Below are 24,031 nucleotides of genomic sequence, written 5' to 3'. Positions count from 1 at the left end.
CCAAGAGCTGCCAGCCAGCAAATTGGTACTATGGGAACCAACCCATGGGCATCGGTCTCGAGGACGTCCTACACTAACATACGTGGATGTACTCAAGAAGGATGCAGGAGCGCAGAGTACCAATGAACTGGCCAGATGTAGGGAGAATCGGGATGACTGGAAGCAACGATGGAGGGCTCGTCTGAGGACGACCTAGAGAGTACGGATCACCCAACATGAATATCTGCAGCTTCTGCAGCCCTAACAGCAGACGGGTTGCGAGGGCCCCTCCTGTGTGGCTGAAGATCAGCCCGAGGCCCACTCCAGCGAGGGTCCCCCCGTCTGAGTCCAGAGGCGCCCAGGGGTGTAATGATTTGAATTACATTTGAATGATTTAGTGCTTCAAACACATTTAACACAATCATCTGTACTGTCTGGGAAATCCTTTACAATGGATGTTTTGCAATACAACAACGCAAGTGTTGTGAATACAGTACTCATGATGCATATAAACACATATGTGTAACAATGAAGGCAGGTTAGGGTTAAAGGTTTACTAAAGCAGGGGTCACCAACCTTTTTGAACCTGAGAGCTACTTCATGGGTACTGAGTCATACGAAGGGCACCCTGCAGCAACAGCGGGTTATATATTGTTAATATTGATTAGTGATACTCAGCTATGTGAAGAAACTGATCATGTTAATGATTTTTCACAATAATTATCAACAATGACTTAAAAAAGGTGGGAAAGAGTTGTTCAAGAATGAGTTGTGCTATGTTCAGAACCGGCCTGCGGGCCAGTCATAAGGTCCTTGCGGGCGCCCTGGTGCCCGCGGGCACCGTGTTGGTGACCCCTGGTTTAAAGGGATTTCAATTACATAGTTAGGACACTATTTTCTTTCATTTATTCTTTATTTGACCAGGAAGGTCCCATTGAGATGCAATAACTCTTCTTCCAGATCTACTACCTTCCAGTAGTAGATCTGCATAAGCCTACACAAACAGCATGTCCAAACAACAACAAACATCACACCCCTTTAAACATATGTTGACGACATGAGATTTTTAGGGAATGAAACAGAAGTATGTGCACCTTTAATATAGATTTGTTGTTGTATTGATATTCGATCCAGTATTGGGAAGAAGAGGGTTTTCATTGTCAGGTGTGACAAGTCACTAATGGGGCCATGTTTGACTCTATTTGAGTTGCACTGAGGGTCATGGGAACGGGTACCAACGCGGTTGAACTTTGTGCCTCATGTCATCAAATACGGACAGGGTTAAGGGCTCAAATACTATTCCCTTTAGGTTGCATAGTATATAAAAATCATATTAGATCAAGGCATCATGGATACAGTATGACACATATTGCTGCTGACAATGTGTTGATCCAGTGAGAAGCATTATAACAAGTCATAATAATCACTAATAATAATAAAATCACAAAAGTCATTTTAAGGCATTTTTACTCAACATAACAATAAAACATTACAGATGTCTGTATTCTGAATACTGTTGACGATTGATCAGAAGAATTCGCTAAGCTTAGGAAGGTCTGCTAGTCACATGAATGTATTATGTATCACCACCAATGGCGCTCTGGAAGAACACGTGTCGTGAGTGCAGAGACAGCCGTAGCAGTCAACTCTTACTTATGTAGCTTACTTAAATACCTTGTTAGCGTACTACTAGTATGTTTAGAAATGAACTAAGTAAGTGTGCAAGTGTAGTTAGTGGCCTAACTTAGATTAGAAGGGAATGCATGATTATTGACCACATGTTATTGTTATTAATTGTAATTACATGCTCAAAAGTACCACATACACAACACTTGAAATGTGTAGTGATATAAAACAGTTGATATCGCTACAAAAATTCTAAACAAATAATTTGTTGTTTGGTCACTTGGTACTACGGGGTGACGTTGGTTTGACAGAGAATAACTGGATAAATGAGGCAGTAAGTAGGCAGCTAAGTAGTGAGAAAAAGGCAGTAGCAGACAGATTAGTGGAAGTCGCCTCCCCTCTCTCTGCAACTATCCCGGCAGTCACCAGTCATCAGCCCTCCACCCCTCACCGGTCCGCCTCCTCCCCTCACTAGTCAGCCCTCCTCTCCTCACCAGACTGCCCTCCACCCTTCACCAGTCTGCTCCCACCACTCACCAGTCAACACCACACTTTCTTCAGGTCGGGACGGTTAACGAAGAGCATCCGGAACATGGCTTTTCCGCACCAGATATTGCTCCTGGCGGTTCTCCACCTGTGTTCGTTGAGCGGTGAGTAGCATCTTGGTTCGGCTCAACATGCGGAGTTTGGATGACCGCGGTATACGCGCGTCTGTGCGCGTTGAGGCGCTTGGAAACGGAGTTCCTTTGGGTAGATGCAGAAAACATGATTTCTTCGTTTATTTAATTGGTGGTAAGCAGTTAGGATGGCAAACGATCGTGTTTTTATACAGTTCTGTATAAAAATTATACAGCGTTTTTTGTTTTTTTTAAGCTAACCTTCCTCTGAAGGCGCGAAGAGTATAAGTCACCATTTTACATTGTACTTTGTTATAGTTTTTCAATCTGTTCCACTCAACAAAAGCAGACTTTAAGTGACCGTATTCCCAGGAGGAGCTGGTGTCAGTGCCAGTGCCAGCTTCTCCTGGAGGACTCTCCTCTGAAAGACTGTTAATTTCACATTGTGGTGGTCAGTAGTTCACTTATTTGGGCAGTGTATTACCCTGGAGAAACACAATCTAATATAAGGTCAAAAATGGAACAGTAGCGCCGGTTAATGTGATGTTCATGTGATGTCAACCTGAAGGAAAGCCGAGTTGTAATTCAACCATGAGTGGTTTACATACAATGCTGTGATGACTGAGATATAGTCAGAGATATTGGTAATCGGGTAGACCTAGAAGGTTGAGCTCGGATGAATCCCTCCTCATGTATCTGACTGTATCTTTTCTTCCTTGTTTTTGGTAACCTTATTAGTTTGGTTACAACTGCTCACTCCCCAAACTGGCCGTTTCTGGATTCATCTATTGTAACAATGAGGCACAATGTAGGCTCTGATAAGAACATTCAAATGCACCAGAGTAATCAATATATGTTAATTGTAGCAGACAAATATATATATATATATATATATATATATATATATATATTTGGTCCTTTCAAAGCACAATTTCTTTACTTGATGATATGTCAGCATTGCCATAAATTGTCCCTGCAGGCATAAAGTGCTTGGAGCAAACAGAAAGCCTGTCTTCTGTGGAAGGCAGTTGGAAGGCCCTTCGCCGTGAAATTGTCTGAGTTAAATTAAAGATTTGAATACAATTTGAATAGGTTTTGTTTTTCAGTTTACTATAATTTGAATGACTTTGGGAATTGATCGTTGGGCTCTGACGTCGTTGGGCTATTGTAAACTTTTGTTTGAATATCATTAATTTATTAATGCATAAATAATTTATTAATTTCCTGTATAGAATAAGCATGAATAAAAATAGATTAAGGGCTCACGGTGAGGCAGTACCTTATTATCACAATGTAGTGTGTCTACGAAGCAGAGTGGGCTTGGCCAACAACCGACCACTACCACAACTCTGACCATTTCAGGGGAGTCTTTTCATCCCTATATATTTAATACAGTCCCTCATATTTTTTTAAATGAAAACCATAAACACTTCACTGCCTATGACTGAAAGCAGATGTTTTTTTGAGGACCAAAGAGCAGCGACTCCAATCCTTGCATGCATTCATAGAGAGAGTTGCTTTGGGAGCGTTTGCTGAAGGGAGGTGAGGGCGTGTGTGCAGCAAAAGCACAGCCCCGAACGTTAGTGGTTGTGGACATGGCTGGCCCCCATATAAGGGGAAGCCACGGGATGTAGGCTGTATAGAGGAGCTGACTTGGAAGAATGTGATATTAACTTAAGTAAGCAGAGGAATTGGCAAGGAACCTATGCTCCAGATCTGTGATACCATTCAACTCACATCTATTCAAGGCTCTCCTGCAGGGTAACAACAATAGAGGCGATTCATTCATCGTACAGGTGGACCACAGTGAAGAGCGACCTGGACTTAATCAGAACTGCATGTCAGAATCTGTGTTTGAGCTGTTGCCTTCACTAAAGATTTCACTGAACCAAACATCGAAAAGTCAATAATGGAATCCGCTGTCAATTGCTATGATTTACATAGCATTTAGTATTTCCCATCTCTTTCCGCCATTGCCTATTCTAAGACAATAAATTAGGTTTTGTTTTGGTTTGTTGGCCGGAAAATTCAAATCAGTTAAGGTTCAGGTAAATTTTTTTAAAAAAACATTTTTTTTAATGTTTTTTTTTTAGGTTCAGGTTTTACCCGAGCTAAAAGCCATGAACCAATTCTGCTTCATGTCTTTCGGTGGACGTGTGGCTGTTGTGTGGAGGCAAGGCGGCCGAATGCAGAACACTCTGATGAAGCTACGTTACATTGTAGTTACATTGTGGCTGTCTAAATAACTCATCCTGATTCTGTCCGCATCGCCCGATCAATAACCAACTTTATTTTAGTCCAGTGCTTGTGTATGTTTTGCACTGCACTGTTTCGGTTGGACATGACATCCTCTCAACTCAGACTGGTGAATTGATTTGAGGAGACATGCGAGCGTGACCGGGTTACGTTTAGCCGAGCTTTGATATGCCGTCAGTAAAACTCAATCTGAGACTACGAGAGTGATGTTTTTCATCTAGGTAATGGATCCTTGGTTGGATCAATCATGGCCCATCTTGGCATTCTGTACCGGTACATAGCCCTCGGTCCAGAGCCCTGCATCCGCCCTTTCCCACGACTGCTTAAACACACAAACAAGCCTCTACTCACTAAATCTAATTATAAATGAATCTAGTAAAACATTTTCATTTTTATTTTGTTGGTTTTCTAGATAAAATCCCGTCCACAGAATGTACAAATCACTTCACGTTTCTTTGTATTAGGTTTGAATTTGGCACCATATTACTAAGTCCCCTGGGGGACTGTTGCCTGACAGCCAGGAATCCATGCTGGCACCGCGGTGCATTCTGGCCAGACAACATTTGCTCTTCATGTAAACAGCAGTGCAGCAACAGCGGCCAGGTCACCAAGGGCCCTCCCTCTAGTCCCTTCATCAGCCACATCAGGCGCGGGACTCCTCTTCCCACTGGGGGTCAGTCGGTCAGCCGCTCTCATCTTACTGACCGCAGGCTAGCTCCACGGTCTAGTAGCGCAAAAACACACCGCACATTGTTTTTCCTTTCTTTTGATGTAATGTCGTCAAAGCAGAGGACTAGTACAACACATCGTTTAACTTCTTAAGTTAAAGTCAACGTTTTAAAACAAAGAACACACTATTAAGTAGTATTCATTACATTTAAGTGACAGGCCAATCATTTGAGGAAACAAAGAAAGAAATCAATGTAATCAATGTACTGCCCACCAGTAAATACTCATGCACTATGTGTGGCCCTACTCTCAGGTCCTGTCTGCTAATGTAAACTGTGATGAACCTGAAATAGACTTGGTTATGCGCACAGCTAACACGATTGTTTACAACAGTATTAACACAAGTGTAGGTTCATGTCAACTGGGAGAGAGTATTTACTCGACACTAGTACTACGACTGATATTTAAAGTAAGCAGATGGTTCTTCCTCCACAACCACTTAAGAATGTTCCTTCTTAAAAAAGATGCAAGTTAAGCAAAAAGAATATCTGGCAACCCTTTTCCCACATCTCCTAACCCCGTCCAATGAATGGCTTAACCCACAAACTATATAATGTAACAAACTTTGAGCTGAAATGGACTGCCAAAATCCTTTGAAACATTCTGTTCAGACAACCATTTATGTGGGAAATATGAGAGAATGCAGAGGGTGAGGGAAATGCAGGGGGTTCCTTCTCCTTCTATGCTCCTCCGGTGTGGGCAGTGGGGGGGTTTGTGGATGCCATGAAGCAAAAGGCCTGCAGCTGTTGGCTCCAGTTGCTCGAGCAGGATTACTGCATTAGACTGAAGTGACAGACAGGCATGACCGATACCGAATGGAGCATACTTGACTCATTGTCTTTCATTAAAGTGAGTGTGCCGTTCTAGTCCCCTCTGCGTCCCATGGAGCCTGGTTATAAAGCTTTTACTGGCAATTGCAAAACATCGATCAGCCAGGAATGAATTCCAAAGTGGGGGGAAAAAGAAGTTGATGGAGGGGAGAAAATGGAATGTCTCTTAGGGAATTTTTTAAATAGTGATCATTACATTTATGGAATGCCTGGTGGTGTTGGCACTATGAATGACCTGAGCCTTTCCCCCTCTAGAGCCTTCCTTACGCTGAGAACTGCCACTTAGCCTTCACTGAGTTCAAACCTGCCCACTGGTGGATCCAAGATATGAAAGGTGGATAAAAGTGTTGAGCTTTGAGGTGGCGAAGGCAATTTGAGAACTAGGGTCGAGTAAAGATATACTTTTTCCTATTCATTTTAAATATTAATTGAACAATCTGATATAGAGTCTCAAAATCCAGAGGTCGTGTGGTGATCCTCGCCAAATCGTATTGCTAGCACGCCTCGTGCTAAGTTTCTGATGAGCTTCAATTCCAAAGGACGACGGCCACTGCTGGCTTAAAATCAGGGACATCAACTGGTTTGTTACTAAAATGTCTGTTATTGAATTGAGAGAAAAATCTATATCAAATAGAATGTGGACCTTTTGAACCAAATCAAATGGAATTGTGAAATCACAATACCTTCTACACTAAATCCCCAGGTACGGCTATTTTTCTCTGCAATACAAAGCCATGCGTTTTGAATGATCAAAAGCATTGTTCAGATCAGTTGCCAGAGGATGAGCAAACATCTCCCCCCTAAGCAAAAACCTAAAAGCTTTTGCCCTGCATACTGCATTGCTTTCCACAGTACACAGATCATTGATGTTGGAATGGGATCCAACAGCTGCCACTGTGTACACTGGGTAGGTAAGGTTTAAACCAGACTTTTTTTTTAGGAATTCCCTACACATCGACTATCTCTCCCAGTGCTAAATAAATTCTTCTGAGCCTGGTCTGTATACTCATAACGGTTCTTTAAACAGAGAAAAATCCATAAATGACAAATTTGCCTTAGAGACTAATGCGCCTCTTTTTCAAATCTGCAGATCTAAGCAGTATGTTGAATAACAGTCAATATTGCCCAAAAGAAGAAAAGGCAGACGGGGGTGGGGTAGAGCATTTACAATGGCCTAGAGCCAGGGCTTTAAACTCTATCATGGCAAATCACACACTCTGGAACCAAACCATCCCAGGCCTGATGCGCCACAAATAATCTTCACTTGGCTTTTGCTTTATCCATGTACTTTATGTCCTAAAAGTGAATCGAAAGAATGTAGGATCGATGTATGCATGTCTCTTTATCATAATTTTTTGAACCAGTTGCAGTCATATGGCATTAGGAAGGGATAAATATCTCTTACCCATGCGACAGTAAGACTTGTTCCAAACTGTGCTACAACCTAACGTCAATCAAGATTTTCCTTGAAAGTTGAAAGACTTCATTAGAGTCTCAGAAAGTCTATTGATAGTCAAAATAATTGCAAAGTAACGCCTTTCCAAAACACTACAAACAGGCTAATGTCATTGTAAGACGTTTTCTTAAAGAAGTGGGCAGAAACTTTGGGCAGAAACTATGAACTATGAACTTGGTTTAGTAGTTTTAACGTGCACAAATTTCCACATTGGTGTGCACATGTTTAGCCAGTGCCTAATAGTTTAAAAAAAAAGAGCATTTTTTTTGTACAAATCAGCACAATTGGACACGAAAAGGGACCATCTTTATATTGAGTGGCGCCCATCTGCAGGACACATGGCCATCTCTAGGGCCGCGTTCCAAGCCTTGGCACGGGACCGGCTAATGCCACTGGGACCCGCCGAAACCCCTCTGATGTTCTGCTACTTGGAAAACCCCCTCCTTCTCCTGGTCCTTTCACCAGGCGTTTCCTTTCTCCTTCCCCTCTCTTCTTCTGGGACTCAGGGAGCATCTGCACACACACACACACACCTGCCTCCCCATTTATCGGTTGTCAGGCGGATCCATCGGAAGCTGCGGGGGGTTGCCATGCGTGGCTCGGGTTTCAGAGATATGGTAGCCGCCACAATGGTTGCCACCTTGTCCAACCTCTACCTCTCAATCTTACATTGACAAGCCGGCTGCATTCCCTTCAGTACGGTTCGTCTCTGAATTCCTTTCCCAGAATGCATTTTGTCAGTCTTTCTCCGACTTGTGTATTAAAGCGTCACAGCCTGACGACATGTGTATCTTACTATCACAAAAACGTCTACTACTAATCATTTTATTGGCATGTTAGGGGAGATGGAAGGTTAAAACGAGAATAAATTATCCTAAGGGGGTTAAGGGAAAATTATATTTGGCCCATAAGGAACATTTGTTCTAATTTTCGGTCAAATTGTTTTGGTTGATTTGCAGTATCTCTAGTTACTTATTATTTGAATTAAAGAGACCATTGAAAAACAATGTAGAAAAAACCTAACTTGTTTTGTATTGTCATTAAACAAAATACTACCATGTTCAAATTTCAAAAGTAGAATAAAATCCATAGAGATGCCACACCACCAGGTTCAGGCCAGTGTGGAGTCCTACACCTGGAGAAGGTTATCCAGGCGGGATCAGATCTCCATCTAACTAAGTCTTGAGGGAGGAAGTTCCCCCCCCTTCCCCCCTACTCCCTAACTCTTGGAGGACGCTTGACAATGAGCAATCCCAACCCAAAATGGAAAAACAAGGTCCCCTATTGATTTTACTTTTTTAAAACTGAAAAGGCTTATCCACCGAAAATACACAGGACACTAAAGAGTTCAGTAGCTACACACTGCTAGCCGTAAACTGTATATAGCACAACAACACATTTCGGGTTGTGATTGTGAGGATGCACTCTCTATTTAGTGCAAGCAATGAAATGTTCTGAAAGACGACAGCTTACTAATGAATAAAATGTATGTCTACAATAAACGGGATGTCTGACACGTTTTATGAAGAAAGCGTTTCCCAAAGCATTGAAAATATGACCCACTTTGTTCTGCTCCATGTACCCAATGTTGACAACATGACATGACATGACCAAGTTACCAACATAAACAAAGAGGAGCTACGAAAGGAGATGAACTACGTGTTTAAGTTCAGAAGGGGCAATAGCATGGCTACGCACAGCACAATGACTCATGAGAACATGTTAAGAGTTACATTTAATACATCTCCCTGTCTGCATGCCTAAGGAGTGGGAAATCTGACAGAAGCTCTATGTCATTGGATTTAAAGGTCTGAATCCCTGTAATGGATATGATGCCTGTATCAGAACAATTCAAATACCACAAGCGCCTCTGTCTATTGGATGTTAGCTCCAAACATCCCCTCCAACCATCCCATTGTCTTGTGGAATGTCAGGTTGTCCGGTTTCCTTTTGTTCTCTGGGGTTATGTCAAACTTCTTGTCCAACTGATGAACGAGTGTCTCTTGGGGAAGCAGGTAAAAGGATCTTCCCAAGGAGATTCTCTGTATAGTGTTGGGCTACCAGACACAGTTGCATTAAAAAAATGTGAAATGCTTATAGGCAATAGTACTAGAATTTTAGTGTTCTGTAGGAGTACGCTAGTTAGTTTAGTTCTATATACTTCTAATTCTTTGAGTAAGAATAAGTTCTAATTGAGTGTTGTATCATCAAGGTATTTGTCGAAGCTTTTGGTGTCACACTTTTGAGTGTGACTCCCAACAGCCCCTCTGAATTGTTCTTCCCCTTGTGATTATCCTTAAAAACGATCATATCCCTGTGAAATATAGTAGAGCAGCATCACGTTACCATTGGCCTCATGCCAGGCTGCCTCCCACACTGACGTGGCATCTAACGATAATGAGGTCTGGATAACTCGGGGATGGCTTTGATGGAATGAGTGCAGTTGTGCAGGCAGGACTACATATGTGCATGAATATTCATAGTGACCCTGGGGCCAAGAGAAAGCGTCTCTCCTGGAGGGTGCGCTCTCCCTAATGGAGCGTGCCATCAACATGGTCTGTGTGGGGCTGCTTCTCCTCTGTATGATTGATAGGTAGAAATAGATTTTCATTAAATCCTGATGGCCGTTCACTGGGTTCACTGAGTCCCAGCCCTCGCCTGGCATCGAGGTGCTCGGTAGTGCCTTCCTTCCATATCCTTTTTTTTGATTGTATTGCAAACAACCAAATGAATAATCTGAATTCCCAAAATGACACGTCCCCTAATTAATCCACACAACCTCCCTAGAACGATGTGGGTGTTGAACGGCGAAACCCGTGTGATGATGAAAGAGAAGCGACCAGTTCCTAGACCTGTCAGCCCTGTGTCGGGGGGGTCTATGTTAAGTAGCACTCGGCGCACAAAGGGGAATCATCACAGCGTCATAGCCCATTACTGTTATTGTTGCCCTCAGGCTTAATGATGTTGACGCCTTCTGCATTCGGCTGTGAGCTTTATCACATTATTACTTACCATTCGTACATGTTACCAGAATGAGCATCATCAACGAACATCATTTTCATACATTACATTGTGGCTTCATGACACTATGATCTGAAAGGGCTGACAGCGACAAATCATACTTTGTATGATTGACAATATCACAATCACAATACAATTTGTTTTGGCCGATTTCGTTTAAACATATTAACAACACGATGCGTTGCTAAAATAAGTGGTGTACAGAAGCTCTCAGTGCGAGTCTGCCTGGACCAAACACGGCCCCTCCTGTTGGCTCCCAGCAGGACAGACGGTCATTAATTCAGGGCTCCCCAGAGTTGCTTTAGGGAGGCGTTTGTTTACTGAGAGTATTGTTCTAATGGCTGGCCTCAAAGGACACGGTGCTTTGTTTAAGTGACGTGGGTGTGAAGAGAGGGACGAAGGGAGCCGAGGAATAACTGTTGAGCATATGATGGAATGCCATTTGGAACAACACATCTGCTCTGCTTTCCACTCATTGTCTGATCGCCTCTCGGTTATCAGAACCGCTTCACCGATTTTACCATGGAAATGTCCCCAAATTACTTGGCTAGTTGGATGAGGTTGTGTCAAGACATTATAAGATTATCTCGTAATGCAATCATATTGTGTATTATGCAACTTATCACCTATATTATCGTGTCATTTATTTTTGTAATGGCTTGTATTTTGTGTGTTGCAATGCACTATAATGTTAATGCCAGAAACATGTCTAATTAACAATCAACAAAGAATTGTCATCAATGAACTTGAAGAAGTCTTGAACCAAGACTAATTCACATGGTCAGAGACCAGGACTGTGGATATGGACAGCTCCCATAGTCTCTCACTCTTGTTTTTCTCCCCTCTGCAACATGTACTGATACTGTATTTCCCTTCATCTCTCCGGACGAGTCTAATAAGGTCATCCTAACCTTACTAAACAGATAAAATGATATCTTCAAAAATCCCTCTGTTCCACTGGGGGCTCTCAGATAAAAAGTTGCGTGGACATCAGAAAACACAACACATCGTCTGCTAACTCCTGTTAATCTCACTGGTCCGCTGCCAGTGGCTGTGCTACGTGCAGGGCAGCAGCGTCCTAGCCTAAGCCTTCTCATTGTACCGACAGTGTTACCGGCAATCAGTCGAAGGTTCTCTAAATGCAAATGTTCAATCTTTTTCTCTGTTGACGACTGTATTAACCACATGTGAATTCAAAAAGACTTGTTTGTCTGACCCAAAAAAGCAGTTCCTGCTATAAATTTCTGCTTGACATTCCCACAAACTGTAATTATAATCAGAGACTAGCTTAGTCAGCACAAAGAAAACATGTCCTGTGATCTCAAACAGCAGCCAGCAGTTTCTGTTAATGCCAGATGAGTATAAATGGCATAAGATATTTCTCATATAACCTAGAAGTAGATTTCAGATGCAAAATATAAAATGTTATAGTGCCAAAAAATGTATACAGAAAAAAAAAAAAATAAAAAAAAAAAAAATATATATATATATATATATATATAACAGATCACGCTAGCAGGCCATATTGTGTGATGGGGTCATTCTGTATCACGGGCCCCAAGCTGTCCAGGGGGAGGCTCTCGCTGTATACGTGAAGCCGTCCCCTAAGCCTGGAAATTAAGTGGGGAGATTAGCCTCCATGTTTGAACTGCCCCCATATGGTGATAGTGATGTGACAGAGACCCTCTAGCTTCCTGTTCCTTACGGATGGCTCCCCAAAGTGCTGTCTGCTCCTCGTTACGTCAAACCGTGTCTTTTCGCCAACGTTCCCCCCACCCGCCCCCCCCCGCCCCGCGTGGAACGGCCCAGCTCTGAGAGATACCAAGGGCCCGCTGTCTGTCTATCACCCTAACACACACACGCTACTGTGTTGTTGTACGAGAGAGCTTTGGAGGAACACGGTGGTTTGGTTCTGACCAGCCATGTCTGGAGGCGTAGTAGAGGATGTTTGAGTCATGGCGGCCCCCCACTGGCCGCCACCACCGCCTCCTGCCAGCTTGGCATCTGCTGGAACAGCGGTAGCCCTCCGGTGACCTATCACAGGAAGTCAGCCAATTAGATCCCAGGCCGCGGATAACAGGGCCCACCGCCAAATCAGTCAGGACACAAAGCCCACCAGGTGAACACCAGGAGGAACAGACTGGGGGGGGGGGGACCTCCTCGTACAACGCCCACATGAAGTGTGGGTACCATGACAGAAGGCGTGCATTCGTAGTGCTATCTGTGTTTTCTATGGCTCGCCCTGTCATCCGTTTTTGTAAGAGATGTGGGAGAGACCAATATGGAATTAGCTCTGCGCTTCCACAATACAATGAAGAACCAAAGTATCTAAAGTGAAGGTACCTAGTTATTTTTATTCAATGAAATGGAGATTGATTAAAAGTATTTAAAGAAGAACATCTGTTAGTAATATTCACAACAGACCCGTGTAAGGAATCACTAAAACAATGCAGCCGTTCCACTCGGTGCTTGTTGACTGTGATGAACCGGTTGCCAGATTGGGCCGAGCAGAGTGGAGCAGAGCTCCTGTGTTGCATTCTTCTTGCGTTTACATTTTGTAAACAGCGCAGATTCAAAGGGGGGGGGGGAGCACGCATTTCCGCACATCAGAAACAATTCACTTTGAAAAGCCCCCCCCCTCCCCCTCCTCTGCCCTCTTATCTGAAAACATCAATTTGATTAGAAACAGCGTTTCATTATTCACAGAGGCATTAGCCTCAACTTGATTAAAGGATCCGGGCGGGGCCCACATCAAAAGGAACGCGTGTCCGCTCGCCGCCGCGCACTTTAATACCATCCCCGTTAATTAAAAGTGTGTGTGTGTACGACTGTCTCGACGTCCACCAACAAAGACCTCTTCCTCTCAGTGTTTTAGGAGTTGCTAATTCTCCAGGTCGCCCCGGTCCGCAGATCAAGGTGATCCGTGTCGGGTCTTTGAACTTGGCATATCAAAGAGCTGGGATAAAGAGATACTTAAATAACCACCACCGGCAGCACCGCCGCCACCGCTGCAGCACTCTGCCGACGTACCCCTGAGAGAGGGGCGGGTTTCAGCGAGGACTTTATTCCTCTGTCAGCACGGGGAGATTTGTTATCTTTTTGTGCGTCTCTTTTTTGACTGGTTAATAAATCCTCGGTTTTTCACGTGGCATCAGCCCCCGGCGTCGCACTTCTGCGCCATTAAAACACAAAAATGTCCTAATTGGTGGGCTGTGAATCTCTCCGTATATCACAGAGGCTGTTCCTCCCTTTATGTTCAAAGACCTTTCCCTTCCTGCCTGGCGTGCCTTTGGTCTCGGAGACGTTCACCTGGACCCCTAGTGGATTGCGATGCACTGATCCGCTGATAGATAATTGATCGGTTTTAGAGGGGTGGTCCGACGCTAGGCGTCTCCGTGTTGTCACTCTGTGGGCTCGGTCTTATCCGGTCGTATCACACCACAATGTCTAACGCCTCGTGCCCACTGCCTCCGTCCGTTGACTGATCCCCATTGACTTTGAATGGGGACGGACGCGCAATGCATTGTGGATCCGTGCGCTGAAGGCTCCTTCAAAAAGTTGAAAAATGTTTTCGGCAGCGACGGATCCGTCATCGAATCAGACCCTGGAAAGCTCCCCCATCCGTCAGCCACGCCTTCTGACGTCCTTTGACTGTCGGTGCAGTGGGCACGAGGCGTAACCCGTCTTCCAGCACGGCCTCACAACAAGTGGGATGAGGCCGACATGGGGGAGACATATGAAGAACTCCAGGGCGACGGCAACGCCAAACAACAGGGTGACAGCAGCAGTAGCTACCGTCAGAGTGTGTGTGTGTATGTGCGCGCGTGTGTTTGTGCTCGTCTGTGTGTTGGTGTGTATGTGTGCGTGTGTAAGTGTGTTGGCGTGTGTGTGTGTGTGTATGTGTGTGCGTCTGTGCATTGGTGTGTGTGTGTGTAGGGAGGTAGGGGTGGGTGCAGGATTTGCTGTGGCTACACAGGTGTAGTTGGCATGGAGGAGGCAATACTTAAAACTTTGTGTGTGGTCCCCCCCCTCCTCGTTGTTCCCCCTCCCCCACATATCCCTGGTGCCGCCCCCTCCCCCGGTCTGCTCCCTCCCACATTCACAAGACAAATGGCACAGGTGTCCCATAGAGGGCTCCCGGCACCCCCCCCCCAAGCCCCCATATTCCTTAAGAGGAAGTGGAATAGTGAGGGGGGGAGACCTCCCAATTGTTAACAGCTGCCTGAGTCAGTGGGGAAGACTCCGCCCCCCCTTCTCTTTTGTCATTGATAACCACGCACGCAAAATGCACACACACACACACACACACACATACACACACACACAAACACACACACACACACACACATAGTACACACACACGCACGCATACAGTCCACACACACACGCGCATACAGTACACGCACACACACACACATACACACACAAACACACACACGCATACTGTACACACACACACACACATACACACACATACACACACAGTCCAGGGAACGGGGCGACTGCATCGCTCCTCCTCAAGGTCCCGGCGCAGGGGTCCGTACGCTCCCACACCCCCGGTCTGTGAAACAAGAGGGTCTCTCAGCGGTCGAAATAACTCTGTGCGTGTCGCCAACAACTGGACTCCCACCCAGCTCCCAGAGATCAGAGATAATAAAGAGCAGGAGGTTCTCCCATGCTCCCTCTGTCCCCAGCCATGCCGGGGGGGCACACAGGTCATTGTGCGCTCGACCTATAGGACGGCCGCGGCCCCCCGGGAGCTACCAGACCGGGGCGTCGTGCTGACGCCTCTCTCCAAAGGCCCGTGTCACTCTGAAACACGCAAGCGCGCTTGTTGTGAAAACAGATAAAGCCGTAAATCTCCTGAGGCCGTCGGCCCGGAGGAGCCTCCCTGAAGGTGAGCCTTCAAGGATAACCAGAAGCTGACCCCTGTGACCCTCGCTGGCGCTATCAACAGTACCCCAGCCCCCCCGGATCCACCCCTCCTGCACACGTCTGCCTCCTCCCTGTCCCGCCGTAAGCCCCAGGTTGTTCTACCTCCCTCCCTCCAACCAGCAGATCCCCTCCCCTTCACACGACCCTGGTGCTGCGGGCACCGAGGAGACAATGCTGGGCTGATTTATGAGACTAAACAATGACGACAACCCGGGCCTGCTAGCCACTATCCCCACCCTAAGCCTGGGTGTTATTCGGCTTTCTTTACTACTTTCAGGACCTGCGGTGCTTAGCCAGCCCTGGCATTGCTAATGCATAGCTGCCGGCCGGGTGCTGATGGTTGGGTTGATAAGATGAGAGCTGATAACGTCAGCGCTGCGTCGGGCCCACACACACACAACACTGCGGCTTCTCTCCGCTATCAGCGCGTCAGCGGCCCTTTGTATGGATTCATCCGGGCCTCAGACCGCAGCGTTTCAGCGGCCCACTGGGACAAAAGCACCTCGTCCACTGGACTTAATGGTGTAAAACTAGAGCATGTAAAAGGTTCAAACAATGTTTAGAAACAAAGTGTTTATTTCAAGTTATGCCTCATTGTGTGTGTTATCATGGACGTCTGACTTAAAAAAGATTGAACTGAATTCAACAAATTCCAATTATTTGATACCATTAATACAATAAGATACATATTGAAAAATAAAAGCATCCGGGGAAAAATGGATAGAATGCAATTCACATCCACATCCAATCCTCTCTCTCTCTCTCTACCTCTCTCTCCCTCTCTCTCTCTCTCTCTCTCTCTCTCTCTCTCTCTCTCTCTCTCTCTCTCTCTCTCTCTCTCTCTCTCTCTCTCTCTCTCTCTCTCTCTCTCTCTCTGCTCCTCTCTCTCTCTCTCTCTCTCTCTCTCTCTCTCTCTCTCTCTCTCTCTCTCTCTCTCTCTCTCTCTCTCTCGCTCTCTCTCTCTCTCTCTCTCTCTCTCTCTCTCTCTCTCTGCTCCTCTCTCTCTCTCTCTCTCTCTCTCTCTCTCTCTCTCTCTCTCTCTCTGCTCCTCTCTCTCTCTCTCTCTCTCTCTCTCTCTCTCTCTCTCTCTCTCTCTCTCTCTCTCTCTCTCTCTCTCCCTCTGTCTGTCTCTCCCCCCTCCCTCCCTCCCCCTCTCTCGGTTCCCCTTTCTTTCTGTCTGTCTCACTCTTTCTGACTGTCTGTCTCTTTCTGTGTGTGTGTGTGTGTGTGTGCTTGTAACAGTGTGTGTTTTTCTGTGTGCGTGTGTGTGTGTGTGTATTTGTGTGTGCGTGCATGTGTGTGTTTGTGTGCGTGCGTGCATGTGTGTGTGTGCAGCAGGCGAGGGTCTCTGGACTTGGTTCAGTGTGTGCCACCTCATTAAGGCAGCTGCGTGTGCACCTGTGATCACTCTGATATTCTCTTTGAGGGCATTAAGCCTCCGTCAGCGGGGGGCCGGGGAGGAGCGGCCAACCGCTGCCCGTTTGATAGCTGTTTCTTGGGAGGGGTCCGACATAGCTCGTCCTGCTGTTGGACAGGGGCAAACACACACATACACACACACACACACACATAGATGGGAACTATTATACCCAGGCAAAATTACAAAATCAAATCTTAGACTACAACTGGCAGATATGAAGCATGATAAGAATAACCCTAACCCTAAAGCCTTCACAATTCACACATACACACTCTCGCTGTCGGTACTTTCCCGTGGGCAATGCGGTGGTTCACGGACCCTCTTGTCGCGGCGGTCCTGCTGTGAGACGTCCTGGGACACACGGCCGCCACGGGCCAGCCGCTCTCCGGGTGGATATCCCGTTACCGTGGTGACCGCGGGTCAGGAATAAGGAGCGCTTTTGTCAGTGTCTGCCGGCGGGGGGGATCTGCTGTCGACGTCGGCCTGGCGGGAAGGAGGTCTTATTATGTTGGAATAGCAGCCGTGCACACCTGGGCCCAGCCTCTCCTCTTACACTCTCTGTCATATCAGAGGCAGCGGTGTCTGAATGTCACTTCTGAGTCTTACTTCGGGCCACTGTTATCACTGGGCTTTTGATAATAATAATAATCTCTTTCGTGAGCAATAGGAAATGAATATGCTGGTTGATATCACATTTCTAAAAAAGCAGAGCCCAGTGAGCTGGTACACTTTAAACTGTATCCAGTGCACTGTAGGGATCTCTGCCATCCCGCTACCTTTTTGTACATTTGTACATTTCGTATGAAGACCTGCAGCACAGCTGTGAGCCATGGACCTCAGGGGGATTTGATTTGTCATCCCTCCTTCTCTCATGTACTCACGGATCTCACACCTCCCTGTTTTAAAACACACACGTTCACTGTTTGACTACCCCCCCACCCACCACCACCCATTGTAGATGCAGTATTTACCCTGTTGACCTTTAATGAGGTGTCAGCTCTCCCTGCTCTCCATGGCCTCCAACCCTCGGTGGCGAGCTCATGGCCGACTCACTGTCAACACAGACGCAGCCAGCATAAATAACCCATCCCCTCATGATCCTTTAATGAAGCCTCTGCCACAGGGTGGGGTCCTGAAAGATGAATGCACCTCCTTAAGAAGTCCCCCACCCAGATAACGAGCGCGCCTTCCCTCTGAGCCCCCGAGCACCGGAGACCTCTGGGGGCTGTTGTTGTGTCAGGGGCCGGGGAAAACACACCGGAATCAATGTCACACATTAGTCAACGCGTCGTCACGCGGCACGCGGTGCGCCACGAGTGCATGGGACCCGAGCGGTCGTCACGGCGACTCTGACCCGTTCCGTGTTCGACGGGAGTCTCACGGGGTCCAAAATACACTTTCATGTCGTCTCACACCCGCCGGAGCGAATGCTACCGGCCGGGAGACGTTTTGTCCGCGGCACCAAGAAAGAAGCCCTTGCATGCACCCAAAAGCTCTGGCATTGTGCTGCGGTGTGTGTGGCGTGTGTAGTGTGTGTGTGTGTGTGTGTAGTGTGTGTGTGTGTGTGTGTGTGGTGTGTGCGGGCGAATAAAAGGTACGCTTCTCAGGAGATCTGAGCCCGCTCCTTCTCGGCCCTTTGTCGGCCGCTAAGCTTGTCTCAGAGACTTTTGAGCTCTGTGAAAAGACTGACCCGGGGATGGGAACCACCACAGAGATTTGTGCCGGAGGCTGGCCCCCAAAAAGCCACAAGCATGTCAGCGGAGTGTGTGTGTGTGTGTGTGTGTGTGTGTAGAGGGTTGGGGGGAGTCTCGTCTCTGCACTTCAGAGCTGAATGTGTATATATACTCTTTGATGTGAGATAAGACACACACCCTCCGATGCACACACAGAGACACACAGCCCTCACTGCAAAGATCACACAAAAATGTGTGTGTGGAGAAATCCTCTCATCTCTGGGCTCTGCAGCAGGCCTACTCCCACCTGCTCCCCCCCATACCCCAACCCCCCCCCTCCTGGATGTCCGTCAGAACTCGGTACGAACACGTACACATGACCCTCCCTAGGCTGGTATTGATTGCAGCGTGTAAGAGTAAAGCAGGTCACTGCCCCCATTCAGGCTTCATGCTGCAGTGGGCCGGTCTCAGCATGCTGGGCAATGGAATCCCATTCTAAGATCTGTTTTAGCCCGTAAATTGTTATGATGGTTTCATGGCCAGTCAGGGTATATGATAAACCATCTTAGGTCTAGTTCCCCCGAAAAATAAAAGACATGTGGAAACGGAATGGTAAAGAACGGAAGATGGCTCGGAGGTTGAGCTAGCCCTCGCAGTATAAACCATAAACCAGGACTCATCGTGGTCAAGAAAGTTTTTCCAGGCACGGCGGGATCGGTTAATATTAGTGAGGCTGACCCTGCAGGCAGAGGAGGTTGAGTGTGGGAGCCCTGCTTATACAGGCACAAGCACCAAGTCAAAATAGGGAGAGCCCAGGTTGTGGTTGGCGGGCGCACATCAGCATAATCCACTAATTGCGCTGAGCGGGCCCCTGCTCTAGCGCCGGATTCCGCTTCGTGTTTACCCCGTTTATCAGCAGAAACACGCGGCACGTCGCTGAGCGCATGGCTGGCCAGGCATGCGCGGAGGGGCCATTCGATTAAAATGAAAATGAGGCCAACTGTTGGTGTCACAGCTGATTAGGAAGCTGACCGGTGGCTGAGGGGGACCCCGGAGCCCCAGCCTGACGGGCTTAATCAGAGAGGGGAGGCTAACGTTGGGAGCGCCGGGATTAGGCTCTGCAGCTATTGTCCGCGCCTTTAGTGCATAATGAGCCACTGTATGCCAAGATGTCCCCTCCTCTCGCCTTTCTAACCCCACCAAGGCTCCTCTGTCCCCGCTGTTGTCTCAAGCTGGTTGTCGGGGTCTCTCTGTCCGGGCTGGGAACAATGCCCGTCTACCCCGCAAATTACTGAGCGCGCTCATTTGTTGCCCCAAACGACCATTGTTTCCGTTCGTACTTGAAGGCCATTAACTAAGATTTAGCTAAGTAGTTTGAGTTAAGCTGTACTAGCTGTAACCTTTTTAAAAAAAATGCCATAAAAAGCGATGTGATTGCCCCTTAGGTTCATGCCAAAAGACAAATAAATTTGTCCGCTATATTACATTTATATATTATAAGAATTTGTCCAACAAAGCACTCAATACTAAGATATAAACAAAGGAGCCTCTTTTATCAAGGGATTTGAAATGTTGTGATGCTCCCTTCTTGGCTCCCCTTGATTGTGTGGACAAACCCGAGTAATGGTGTTGTGGAGAAGTGCTGACCTTTTCTGTTCTCCAAGCCAGAACCGTTGCCCCAGGGTGACAAGGCCCTGTCAACACGGTCAAATATGCCTGTCAACACGGCCAAATCAAATCACCAGATTTGTAAAAAAAACAGATTCGTTTTTTTACAAAATATATCTTGTCTTAATCGTCCAGTTGCAGACGTCCAGACACAGAAAAGCACAGATAACATGAACGCAACACTGCAGACCCAACACAACCCAGACTGTGTGCATGCACACAGAGTCGAGAGCAGATAAGGCCGGCCCCAGGGTGGATTTGGGAGTCAAATCCCCCGGTAGCCCCCCTGGTGCTAATCCGATTAGCGTGAAAAGTTACCACTACAGCCCCCATAGAGACGGGTCATCTCGTACATGGACTGCGATGTGGCCTCCCCCTGCCAGCCACTAGCACCTCCTCTGTCCCCCCTCCGCTGTGTTCCTCCCCGTATCAACATCCTCTGGGTACACGATGAACGCTCTCAACCTCAGCTTGTTCTTTAGCCTCTCTGGCTGAGGCGGCGGTCCTGTGGGCCTCTCCCTCCAGGTGTGGGAACAATGGGGCGCGCGTCGATGCCTCAGAGGCACGGCTGACCGAGCACGGGGCCCGACTGTTGGGACTAGACTGGAGGGACTTATATGGAGTGAGAGGCAGTGCCCCAGTGCAGTGTTGGTGTTGAGGAGAGCAGGGAGGCGTGTGTACATGTCCATGTTAACCATATGTTAAAGGTGCTGCATAATTAACAGCCACCATTTGAGTCTTAGACGTAAGAAAAGCCTTAGCCGTCTGTCAGATCAAATCAGAATCGGTCAAATGTTTTGTGAGAATATGACTACGTCGGCCTCTGTATGAGACAAGTTTGATTTTAGACTGCTCCTGGCTTGATATTGACCAATCAGGGCGTCTCTTCCCTTATTGGTTAGGGGAGTCCATCTTGCCTGCTGATCACTGGGGCATTAGATGCACTTGATATAAATGTTTTAGGTTGTAAAGTTTCAAAATCTTGGTATTTTCTGCGTTCTTTTTACAACTTGCCAATCTTACCTGGACCTTTCTCTCTTAAAACAAAATCCATGCTGTATCACTTAATCTTTCACTAGTCCATAGTGAAAGAGACACTAGATAAGATAAATACCAATGGGAAGATATTATAATAAGGCTTGGGCGGTATGACAGTATTACGGTATATCGGGGTATTTATCATTCAATACCATCGGAAATACACACGCTCCTCTTTCCATTAAACCTTTTCAGACATCCTATGAATACATTCTTATTATGTTGATATGTATTTGGGCCAAGTTTTGAAGCAAGATATATAATTAAATAGTCGATATTTAAGTCTTTGCCGTTGCATTGTTGTTGAGACTGAGAGGTTCGTTCTCCAGTGCTGTGTCTGGCCCAGTGCTGTGTCTGGCCCCCCCCCCCCCCCCCCCCCCGTTTCAAAAACGACGCCTGGAACGCCCCGACGTCGAACTGAAAGGGATATTAATGGCAGCGTAGCGCTACTGTATTAAAACAATCACACATCTCAGTAGCAGTTTATTTAGCATGAAAGTATATGTTTTTCCAGTTAGGATAATATTGGTTATAAAACAGATCAACAGTAAGATCACTAAGTTGGCAAACTGCATATAAGACACATAGTAGACATAGTAGGCTAGACAATGTCATACATTCTACAATGACTTCTATCATCAGCAGCTCAGCTTTAATTTTCCCCATAATACCGTCATATACATTATGCCCTAGTGAAATGTCATGGAGGTACGGGGGTACGAACAAAAAGATGTAGAATACAATCGACACTAGAATAGTAGCAGGCCTCTAACATTGCTGGCAAGCACTCTCATCTCCGGGTTTGTCCGGGCTCCCCTGTTGACGCCTCGGGAACCCATTCTCTGGCTCAGGATGCAGCGATGTGGCTACACTTAGCCTTGAGGGGAGAGAGACCGAGAGAGAGAGAGACTGTTTCTGGGAGAGCGAGACGTGTGGGGAATGAGAGCTCTCCACGGATAGATAATGCAACGTGTTGATTTTGGCGTGTTTAAAAACCGACCTTAAATTGGGCTGCAGTCGACACCCAAAGACAAATGATGTCTCAGTTCACCTTGTGGAAGACTAGCTGGAGCCTTCATGTTCTGACTTACCGAAGGCTAACAGATGTGCTGTGTGTGTGTGTGTGTGTGTGTTTTCCACAGTGTGGGCTAAAGTGGAGCTGACTATGGATGAGACTGTGGAGGCGTATAGAGGCGACTTGGTCCAGATCCCCTGCCAGTACAACTTCACTGACAACGCCAAGCCCAGCCTGGTCATGATCCAGTGGTTCGTGGTGAGTCCGGGGGCCGGGGGCCAGAACCCCGCTGTGGCCTTGGGCTTTCTTTCCCCTTCGCTGATCTCTCAAACATCATTTCTTTTCATTCTGTTTCATCTCTTTTCAATTTCATTTATACTTTTCTTTAACTGCGTCTGGAATGATGTTATACTAAAATGAGATTGAAACGGCCGCGTCGGCAGCAGTCGACCCGCTGTCCAATGCGGGCGTGTTGGACGGTAAAACAGAGTCACTGCCATGTGTGGGCTGCTCTGTAATGACGCCTACCATCCTTACAGTGGTTCCTACGTCTCCGTGACCTTGTATCCTTGCTGGGCCTCACCGGTCCAGACGTTATTTTTGACCAATGGCAGGCGGCCGTGCATTGGGTGGCGTGGGGGAAAGCGTTGACTAATGAGGCTGTTTCCAGCACACTGCAGCGTTAGAGGCACAATGCAGCGCTGCGTTTTGGTCACAAACCAGCCATCCAGTCTGTGCGAACACACCATTTTAGATCTTGTTTTAAAATAAGCACAGGGCCTTTAATGGAGGAGAGAGTAGAGGACACACTGAAGGAGAGAGTAGAGGAGGAGAGAGTAGAGGAGGAGAGAGTAGAGGACACACTGAAGGAGAGAGTAGAGGAGGAGAGAATAGAGGACACACTGAAGGAGAGAGTAGAGGAGGAGAGAGTAGAGGAGGAGAGAGTAGAGGACACACTGAAGGAGAGAGTAGAGGAGGAGAGAGTAGAGGAGGAGAGAGTAGAGGACACACTGAAGGAGAGAGTAGAGGAGGAGAGAGTAGAGGACACACTGAAGGAGAGAGTAGAGGAGGAGAGAGTAGAGGACACACTGAAGGAGAGAGTAGAGGACACACTGAAGGAGAGAGTAGAGAAGGAGAGAGTAGAGGACACACTGAAGGAGAGAGTAGAGAAGGCGAGAGTAGAGGACAGACTGAAGGAGAGAGTAGAGGAGGAGAGAGTAGAGGAGGAAAGAGTAGAGGATTTAAAGAAGGAGAGAGTAGAGGAAGAGAGAGTAGAGGATTGAATGAACAGCGTCTTCCTTGTGTCCCCCCCCCGCCCACCAGAAAGCGGCCAAGAGCGGTCTGCGCACGCGCATCTTCTACAGCGACAACGACCAGGAGATGGTGGACGGGGACACCGAGTACAGCACGCGCATCCAGGTCAACTCGGACCCGCAGGGCTCGGTGCTGACGCTGCAGGACGTGCTGCTGCTGGACGAGCGCGAGTTCATCTGCCAGGTGAACGGCCTGGCGGCAGGCAACGCCGAGGGCAGGACCAACCTCCGGGTGTTCGGTGAGTAGGGGTCCGGAGACACGCCCTCGCATGCTCAGGGGACCCCCCCCCCACACCCTCTTCCTCCACAGAGGTCCACCGCAACGCCTCGCCCATCCAAGACAACCCTGGTTTTCTTTGCACTGTGCTCTTTGTCTTCTCAATGTTGGTCTGTGGATCACGTTAATGTTCATGTTATTTTATTTGTCAAATGCTCAAAATAAAAGGCGAAACAGT

The 24,031-nt window shown here is 47.0% G+C and overlaps 1 protein-coding gene across 3 annotated transcripts in view; it reads left to right on the top strand.

Moving 5' to 3' along the window:
- Positions 1 to 1,978: 1,978 nt before the first annotated feature.
- mcama (melanoma cell adhesion molecule a) overlaps positions 1,979 to 24,031 on the top strand; it is a 33,337-nt gene continuing 11,284 nt past the window's right edge. For all 3 annotated transcript variants that reach the window (XM_030360547.1, XM_030360546.1, XM_030360545.1), the window contains exons 1-3: positions 1,979 to 2,255; positions 22,391 to 22,521; positions 23,587 to 23,815. In XM_030360547.1, the coding sequence (XP_030216407.1) occupies positions 2,198 to 2,255; positions 22,391 to 22,521; positions 23,587 to 23,815 (418 nt within the window). In that variant the 5' untranslated portion in view covers positions 1,979 to 2,197. The remainder of the gene's footprint in view (positions 2,256 to 22,390; positions 22,522 to 23,586; positions 23,816 to 24,031) is intronic.

The sequence above is a fragment of the Gadus morhua genome, chromosome 7, assembly GCF_902167405.1.
Source record: "Gadus morhua chromosome 7, gadMor3.0, whole genome shotgun sequence".
NCBI lineage: Eukaryota > Metazoa > Chordata > Actinopteri > Gadiformes > Gadidae > Gadus > Gadus morhua.
The sequence above is the reverse complement of the archived record's forward strand: the minus strand, read 5'-3'. Positions and strand labels throughout refer to the sequence as shown.